Source organism: Notothenia rossii, assembly GCF_949606895.1.
Source record: "Notothenia rossii genome assembly, chromosome: 9".
NCBI lineage: Eukaryota > Metazoa > Chordata > Actinopteri > Perciformes > Nototheniidae > Notothenia > Notothenia rossii.
Window position 1 is genome coordinate 443,701 of NC_136907.1, and position 9,748 is coordinate 453,448.

Below are 9,748 nucleotides of genomic sequence, written 5' to 3' on the forward strand. Positions count from 1 at the left end.
TAGAACACATCATAGCACAGAGACAGCTCTGGTTAAAGTCACACATGACATTCTAATAGCCTCTGACAAGGGACTTGTCTCTATTCTTGTCTTGCTCGATCTCAGTGCTGCATTTGATACTATCGACCATGATATCCTATTGCAAAGACTAGAGCACTTAGTTGGCATACAGGGAACTGCTTTAGGCTGGTTTAGGTCCTATCTATCTGAACGCTCTCAGTTTGTACGTGTCAACGATGAATCTTCCATGCAAACCAAAGTTAGCCATGGAGTGCCACAGGGCTCAGTGCTCGGACCTATTTTGTTCACACTATATATGCTTCCGTTAGGCAATATTATAAGGAATCATTCTGTAAACTTTCATTGTTATGCGGATGATACTCAACTATATTTATCAATCAAGCCTGATGAAATTAATCATCTAAATAAAATTCAAGACTGCCTCAAGGACTTAAAAACGTGGATGACCTTACATTTTTTGATGTTAAACACGACCAAAACTGAAGTTATTGTACTTGGCCCGAAGAATCTACGAAACAAATGATCTAAAGATATACTAACTATGGATGGCATTAATTTGGCCTCCAGTGAGACTGTAAGGAATCTTGGTGTTATATTTGATCAGGATTTATCCTTTAACACCCACATAAAATCCATTTCAAGGACCGCCTACTTCCATCTACGTAACATTGCAAAAATCAGGCATATCTTGCCTCAAAACGATGCAGAGAAACTAGTCCATGCATTTGTTACTTCAAGGCTGGATTATTGTAACTCCTTATTATCAGGGTGTACCAAGAAGTCAGTCAAGTCTCTTCAGCTGATTCAAAATGCTGCAGCTCGTGTACTAACCAGAGTTAGGAAAAGGGACCACATTACTCCTGTTCTGGCTGCCTTACACTGGCTCCCTATAGAACACAGGATAGAATTTAAAATTCTTCTTCTGGCCTACAAAGCCCTTAATGGGCAGGCGCCATCTTACCTTAAAGAACTCATTATACCCTATTGTCCTACTAGGGCATTGCGTTCCAAGAATGCAGGGTTGTTGGTTGTTCCTAGAGTCTCTAAAAGTACAATGGGAGCCAGAGCCTTTTCTTATCAAGCTCCACTTTTGTGGAATCAGCTTCCAGTTTGTGTTCGGACGGCAGACACCCTATCCGTTTTTAAGAGTGCGCTTAAGACCTTCCTTTTTGATAAAGCTTATAGTTAGGGCTGATTAGATTCAGCCCCTAGTTTTGCTGATATAGGCTTAGTTTGTCAGGGGACATCTTACTTCTTCCTTCTCTCTGTCTATACCTGTGTACTCTCATGTTCCGATTAACCCAGCTTCCCCAAATGTCTTTCTTTCTGGTGTCTATATACGCCGGGATCCGGAGTCATGGATGATCCTGCGGTCCTGTGTCATGGATCTCGAGTCCTGGATCTTGAGTCGTGGCTGTGGTCCTGGATCATAAGTCCTGGATGGATATCCTCATGGATTCATCTTCCTATTATACACACATGCATTTCCAAACATTTGGTCTACCTATGTTGCAAATGTATTATCTTTTCAATTTACACACGGCATCTATTGCACGTCTGTCTGTCCTGGGAGAGGGATCCCTCCTCTGTTGCTCTCCCTGAGGTTTCTCCATGTTCCCCTTTAAACTGTGGGTTTCTCTGGAAGTTTTTCCTTGTACGATGTGAGGGTCTAAGGACAGAGGGTCTAAGGACAGAGGGTCTGAGGACAGAGGGTCTAAGGACAGAGGGTGTCGTATTGTCATACTGATATTCTGTACAAACTGTGAAGTCCACTGAGACAAATGTAACATTGGTGACATTGGGCTATATAAATAAACATTGATTGATTGAAGTCATAATATAAGGGGTCTTACTAGTATTGATTGTTTGGTCACCATTTCCACAGCCCCACCTAAAATATTTTCCACCAGCCGCCACTGGATGGACCTGTATAGTTTAACTTACAGGAAAGGAGTGAGCAGAGGGTGGAGATGTCCATTCTTGTTCTGTTTTCTCGTAACATCGCTGTGATATGAAAAAAAACAAGTGGTTTTGATTAGAGAGATTATGTCTCAACTGAAACCTGTTAAAAGGCACAATTGGAATAATGACTTCTTCGTTGTATAAAAAAGTTGCATAAAACATTGTTCTCTGATGCTCATTGTTAAATTACTGCATTGATTTTGTTCTTACTCTCAGATTCTGTAACGGTTGTACATGACACTGCCAGACAAGTTCATTAGTGCTTTCATCCTGCAGTCTCTTCACCAGGCGCAGAGGAAGTGGGCCATCCAGAATGTGGTGCCGGCTCTTCAGGGCACCAGTGACTCTCTCAGACCACATATCACATATTTGTTGTTAAAATGCTGTTTATCTTCATTGTTATGTTTGAGTTTCACAGGAGTAGCACAGTTAACCGTTATATCATATCGTCAGTGCATTGTGTCCTATAGTTAGTGTTTCTTTTTCATGTTAAAGAAAGATTCCTGTTAACTTCCTGTTATCCTGTTCTCTTGATATTGCACTAAATGTGAACAACAGTTCAATGTATTTAAATATAGAATAACATGTTTTTAAGATCAAATGTTATCTTAAGACACCCTACAAAGTAGGGATTACATGTACTCGTTGATGGGATTAATTGAATAACGTCTCAGCACGTGTTAACCCGGATCTGTACTGTTACAGTAATTCATTTAGTTAGGGAAATGTGACCCACGTCAGCGGCAAGTAGCAACAGTGATTTGATGATGCAGCACCCTCTGAATACCAAAAACATTAGAATGTACGTACTGTATGAATCTGACTGCTGACTCTATACTTACCGATGTGAATTCTGATGTTCGACGTCACACAAGAATTTGCAACATCTTCGGCAGACAGTTGTTTTCGGCCACTCGTGAAAGACGGTGTGATGAGCTGTGCACCCAGAACAGAAAAGTCATCCTTCAAAGGGAAGCCCCTGTCGACTAAAATCTGAAATAAACATAACAAATACTTAAAAACACTACTTTACTTCAACTGTAACTCAAAAATGGTAACTATGGATAAATAATAAATTCACAAATAAGACTTAAATTAGAAATAGAAAAAAACAGTTGAATTGTTACCTGATCTCCTGCTTGGTGAAACTTCTGAGATAAGAAGTCAGTTCCTTACAATATGCACACCTGAAGCCCTCCCTCCCCAGCCTTTGGAGAGATATGTGATAGAGTCAGATGGGTGACATGCAATGAAATACTGTATTTTGAGTCGGTGATAGCTCTGTGAGAAGAGACAGTCGTTAGTAATACTTATCTATAAATTGTGTACATTTACACAGACAGCCAGGTAAGTATTACAAAAACCCCACACTTTATGCATGCTATCAAAAAGACAAATATCTCAGCTTGTTTTCAGCCCTCTGATGTTGGGGATCCTGGTGCCGGGGCTTCTGGTGCTGGGGCCTCTGATGTTGGGGATCCTGGTGCCGGGGCTTCTGGTGCTGGGCCCTCTGATGTTGGGGATTCTGGTGCCGGGGCTTCTGGTGCTGGGCCCTCTGATGTTGGGGATCCTGGTGCCGGGGCTTCTGGTGCTGGGGATTCTGGTGCCGGGGCTTCTGGTGCTGGGCCCTCTGATGTTGGGGATTCTGGTGCCGGGGCTTCTGGTGCTGGGGATTCTGGTGCTGGGGCTTCTGGTGCTGGGCCCTCTGATGTTGGGGATCCTGGTGCCGGGGCTTCTGGTGCTGGGCCCTCTGATGTTGGGGCTTCTGGTGCTGGGCCCTCTGATGTTGGGGATTCTGGTTGGGCAGACTGAACACCCTCACGCTTCCTCCATCTCTCCAGCCTCTGAAGTACTGACCTGGGAAACTTTGTCTTTTTATGTGGGAACAGCGAGGGTGTGTAGTCTGGGTGGGCTATGTCCTCGTTTTTTAAGGCTAGGGCAAGACAGTTCACAAACGAAATGAGAAGGGGATAGAAGGGGGTGAAATACATTTTAACTGCAGAAAGCTCGGAAGCTACCACCAGTGATGTTAGCATAGCTGTGTTTTTGTATACTCAAGCAACGTAGCCTGCATAACGTAGTAGTTAGTTAACTTCTCTTAAAACTAGTAATTGAACATTCATGTTAACTACGAAACAATTTAACTGTTATCGTGTGAATAACGTTGTCATACCTGTAATGAAGTGCTGACTACAGACGTACACATGTTTGGATTTTGGATCCCACAGGTGGCCAAACTCATCCTCCCGACGGATCGCTTGAAGCCACCGGGTTCTTCTCCTGGGCTCTGTGCTCCCGTTGGGCAAAATATACAATTTTAGATTTGGATCTTTAAGCTTGTTAGTTGTTCAAAAGGGCACACAGCAGCTCCTGGGCATTGTGGAAGCCGGTTTGTTTTCCCCCTCAGCGCGAACCGGATGTGACGTTTTGTGGGTGTTCCCTCGCTTGCCGACTGTATCTTGATAAATATAAACACTAGGGTTGCGTTCCAATAGTCCATTTAGCTTAGGAACCTTCCTAACCAAGTGAAATGACCCGGAAGTCCCTCAGTGGCAGCCATGATAAGTGCCGTTCCAATTCTCCAAATGAAAGGAAAGGAGGTTTCAAACTTCCTTTATAACCTCCTTCAGCTTAGGAACTACCGGACCTCCCTCACCGAAAGGAGAGGAGAAAATGCTGCCCCACAATGCATTGCAGCCGCAGCATTTGCGTCATTCAACAGTCGGCCGTTCACGGACACAAACGATTATGACGGAGAAGTTATATCATGAAAGTTACGGTTAGGCTTGGGCGGTATGACGGTATTACGGTATACCAGGGTATTTCGAAATACCGTCGGTATGATTTTCAATACCGTGACGTCACAGACTGTGCGCCAAATCACAGATGCGTTTCATTCTATTCCACTGACACGGAGTTTTGACAGGGACGACATTGGTTGTAATGCACAGCACGCGCCAGCAGAGGGCAGGGGAGGACAGTCCGTCTTTCCCGCTCTCAGAGCTCAGCACAGAGCTGAGCTGAGCAAGATGGCAGCAGCATTTGCCGGCCCCGAACTCGGACAACTAGTAAAAAAGAAAAATGCCTCTGCGCCTGTTTGGGACTATTTTGGGTTTACTCGTCGCCAGTGACTTCATCCAGCACAACGAGAGACGGAGGCACTTCTTTGGGAACGTTTAAGACGGGGTGAGTGAGTGTTGACATTTTTTAATCCTATGCAACTGGTTGATGGTTTTGTAGTGGAGGTCGGACGGTTTTAAAAACGAAAGCATTAACGTGCTAAACATTCACACGAGTAATCCAATGAATCAAATGGAAATAAGGTTTTTAACACATGCACGGAATAATATTGCCAAACTAGTTAGTGAATATAGCAAACTTTATTCAATAAGTCAAGTATTTACTCCCGGAAAATGTTTATGTATGATGATATATTGTTAACTTAGCTCACTATGGAAACAACGTCAGACATCTACAAACGCGTCCTGTATCCGATCTCAAAATGTGCCATTTGCACAATGTGTCATGTATGCAGCCCTTGTTTTGCACCTGCGCGCACGTCGCGGCACTTTGCGAGCGTCTACCGGCTCGGGCTGCATTTTACACCGAACATATAATATACTGTTCGAAACATCTATTTGCCGCCGAACGCCACCTCGCTCAAGTCGACCCAAGTCATACCGTCATATACCGTATACCACGGTATGATGTCAGCAAGGTATGACGGTATGAAAAAAATGATACCGCCCAAGCCTATTTACGGTGCTTATTAAGCATTTTAAAACGTATGTGGTAAGTTGCCAAAGTGCTTTGTTTTGAACGTTCATCAGTATTATAATCAAAAAGAGAAATATGAACGTTAGTTTTTACTGAAATGATCAAATAAAGTCAACATTTCACTGAGCTGTGTGGGGTTTGTTCAACTTTTAAAAGATGTTTGAATGATATACACAGTGATAGGTGTTAAGGACTAACGTTTATAATAAATACATTTGTATTGATTTGAAGATCTTTTCATCAATCATATGTATTGGGATCATTTGTATTAATGTGGACCGGAGGGAGAGGGTGACGAGCAGAAGTTTCACTTTACTTTTTATTTCAATTCCAGCTTTGGTCATGAAGAATATGTTTCTCTGTTGTTCATAAAGCATAAAGCAACAGCATCAGAGCACGGTGCAGAGTCTCTAGATGAGTCCCTCCTTCTTATTAAACATCCATGTTGTAGTCCGCTGTATAGAAAACTGTAGTTTCCATAGTTTCCCCACAGCAGCAGACGCACACAATGACGTCCGCTGGCGCATCATAAATACGTCGGATAGTGAAAGAGCAGTCGATTCTCTAAAGCACCGCAGTCTCTTCTCCTAAGTCCTTTTGAATTCTCCTATCCACTATCCCTTAACCCCGTGACCTTTCACTCAGAGGTCAAGGGATAGGAAATAGGGTTAGAATTTAGGAGCTGATTTTTGGATTATCGGAACGCAACCCTAGATGACTCACCCGCGCTGCTGGCCAATGGAGACCGACGTTGCCACTTGGCCGCCATCTTGCCACAGGCAGTTCTCTCATTCATAACATTATGGTTTACTATTTAAATAACCATAGCTTGCTCAATTTTCAACCAATTTGTTTTTTATAAACATCAAAGATGTAGTTATGATACTGCATACTTATAATCATGGACTTTCTTATGAAAATAACATTAATCAGATAAAGCAATAGCTATACACACACACAAGGTATTTATATTAAATATTAGCCGGTGTATATATTTCCATTTATTTTATTATATTGTTAATATTTAAAATAAATTATAAAATGAAAATACATTTATATTTTATATATAAAAATTGGTCTCATGTTACCACTCTGTGAGCCAAGAGTTGTTAATTTAGCAATGCCTTAGCTTGAAGAACAGGGACACAACTAATGACAATAGCATATGGTGGTATATTATTTAGATATTCACACCTTTATCAGAAGAACCAAACCAACATGAAATGAGCTCACAGACCGGCCAGCTCTGTCTCATTTATCACAATTATTTTTGACATGAGATCTTCATCTCATCCTAGTTTTGTATTTAGTTTCTAGATTTGTAAACAATTCCAGAACCTTTGAAATGTGTTATTGAAAAAAGACCAAGAATAATATAAACTGTACCATGTGTCCTTTTGTGTCCTTCTGTAGTCCATCTGTGGTTTGTCTTGTCTCACCCCGGCTGATATCTCACTAAATCCACTGTTTAAATGGTTCCCTATATTGTGCCCTGTAAGGTGTCCTTGGGTGTTATGAAAGGCGGCCCCCCAAAATAAATTTATTATTATTATTATTAAGAAGAACAACTTGGTGTGGTGTGGAGGGGATGTAGGAAGCAGGAGCAGGTGGGGAGAGATGGGGCTTCAAGGTTCAAGGTTATTTGTTTTAAATGTGTCTTGGAGATAACGACCAGCTGCACACAATAAAATACAGTATAACACCAAACCAATAATCAATCAATCAATCATCAATCAATGTTTATTTATATAGCCCAATATCACAAATGTTACATTTGTCTCAGTGGACTTCACAGTTTGTACAGAATATCAGTATGACAATACGACACCCTCTGTCCTTAGACCCTCTGTCCTTAGACCCTCTGTCCTTAGACCCTCTGTCCTCAGACCCTCTGTCCTTAGACCCTCTGTCCTTAGAGCCTCTGTCCTTAGACCCTCTGTCCTTAGACCCTCACATCGTACAAGGAAAAACTTCCAGAGAAACCCCACAGTTTAAAGGGGAACATGGAGAAACCTCAGGGAGAGCAACAGAGGAGGGATCCCTCTCCCAGGACGGACAGACGTGCAATAGAGGCCGTGTGTAAATTGAAAAGATAATACATTTGTAACATAGGTAGACCAAATGTTTGGAAATGCATGTGTGTATAATAAGAAGATGAATCCACCAGGATATCCATCCAGGACTTATGATCCAGGACCACAGCCACGACTCAAGATCCAGGACTCGCAATCCATGACACAGGACCGCAGGATCATCCATGACTCCGGATCGCGGCGTATATAGACACCAAAAAGAAAGACATTTGGGGAAGCTGGGTTAATCGGAACATGAGAGTACACAGGTATAGACAGAGAGAAGGAAGAAGTAAGATGTCCCCCGACAAACTAAGCCTATATCAGCAAAACTAGGGGCTGAATCTAATCAGCCCTAACTATAAGCTTTATCAAAAAGGAAGGTCTTAAGCGCACTCTTAAAAACGGATAGGGTGTCTGCCGTCCGAACACAAACTGGAAGCTGATTCCACAAAAGTGGAGCTTGATAAGAAAAGGCTCTGGCTCCCATTGTACTTTTATAAGACACACGGTGACACATGGCACACCAACAATCAATCATCGTCCAGCCTCAGCTTTGGTATTCTTTCACAACCATGTTATGGGTTTATTAGAGAGACTGAGCAAACATAAACATATGTGGGGAACACAGTGCTGCGTCTCATGGAACATGAAGATTTAATACAGAGTCAAAAGTCCGGCATAGTCAGGTACTTCTGTAAACACAAAGCCAGCAAATTCCTGTATCATAATGCAAGATGTTTTTAACAAGCCAAACCACTTGGAAGAAATCATGTGTAACTTAAGTTATGTTGAAAAGAAAGAGCAGCTCTGCCTCTCCCACTGGTGTAAAGTTGGAGGGTCAACTTTGTAATACTAGGTCTCACTCACAGCCTCTTGTTATTAGCCAGCTAATAAATACAACCACATACACAAAGAAAAGCTGCCATTTCAACATGTCCAAGCATCCTGTATCATAGCCATGCTAATAATGTTTATAATAAACCAAACCGTTTGTAAATCTGTCAAGATTTCAGCGAGTTAAGAGTATTTTTGTGCAGATCACTGTTGGAGATTTGGAAGATGTTTAAAACCAACCTCGTCTCCGCGTGTCGTTTGATGAGCTGGGTAAATTCGTACAAAGGAAGGGATTAAGAAACACCAGAATGCAAGTGAAACAATAATCTTGCTTTAATGACACAAAGTAACAATACAAATACAAAGGAAGTACTTCCTGCTCTTTCTCCTGTCTCACTCTCTGGTCCGCCTGAAAAACAAGAGCGCGAACCAAAGGAAAACACAGGCTTTCATACTAAAACACAGGAGGAGGTGTGTGCGTGCTTTCCCCCAGAGGTCATCTTATTGGGAGAGACCAACACATGGCCTGTCGTACCCAATCAGTGCGACACAGCAGAAGAAACCCGGAAACAAAAAGTCTCTTTCAGTTTGACGAAGAACAGATACCTTTTGGTGTCTGGTACGAACCTGCTCTAAACAACAAGTTTCCTTATCTTATTTCACATCTTGCAGCCAGCACACACACATCCCCTTTATGGCTCTTTGTCCCTGAGTCCATCTTCCCGCCTCCTGACTGCCACACACAAGTTAAAAGTATGTTTTAAGATATAGTTGTTATAGTTGGCTAAATATACGTAATACATGTTAATTACTTTCATATAAATAACAACGAGGAACACATTACCTATGCTCTTAAGCAGTATTAGAGATGCTTTTCAAATAGTCAAACTTCACACAGGCCCAATATAGAGAACACACTCATCTGTCCTATAGCCCCTCCATTTGTTTGAGCTATTGTTCACATCTTTACTTCAAATAAAAGGTTTCACATTGTATATTTCCAGCTTCCTTTACACATACTGTTATTATTAATACAAAGTAATTAACCACACACATCTATTGAAAACAAGTAGATTTCC

General features: G+C 41.9%; 2 protein-coding genes across 2 annotated transcripts in view; one reads left to right on the forward strand and one right to left on the reverse strand.

Moving 5' to 3' along the window:
• Positions 1-2,021: 2,021 nt before the first annotated feature.
• On the reverse strand, positions 2,022-4,483 carry LOC307018389 (uncharacterized protein; the record flags this gene model as incomplete). The annotated part of the gene is made up of 4 exons (XM_079648620.1): positions 2,022-2,976; positions 3,111-3,916; positions 4,157-4,319; positions 4,433-4,483. The coding sequence occupies 3 exons, from the start codon at positions 4,481-4,483 to the stop codon at positions 3,396-3,398; spliced, it is 735 nt and encodes a 244-aa protein (XP_079504746.1). The 3' UTR covers positions 2,022-2,976; positions 3,111-3,395.
• Positions 4,484-4,967: 484 nt separating this feature from the next.
• The window catches only part of LOC307018825 (GTPase IMAP family member 7-like), a 17,675-nt gene continuing 12,894 nt past the window's right edge, over positions 4,968-9,748 (forward strand). Inside the window, exon 1 of the mRNA XM_079649268.1 lies at positions 4,968-5,169. The gene's annotated coding sequence lies outside the window, so the exon portion shown is untranslated. The remainder of the gene's footprint in view (positions 5,170-9,748) is intronic.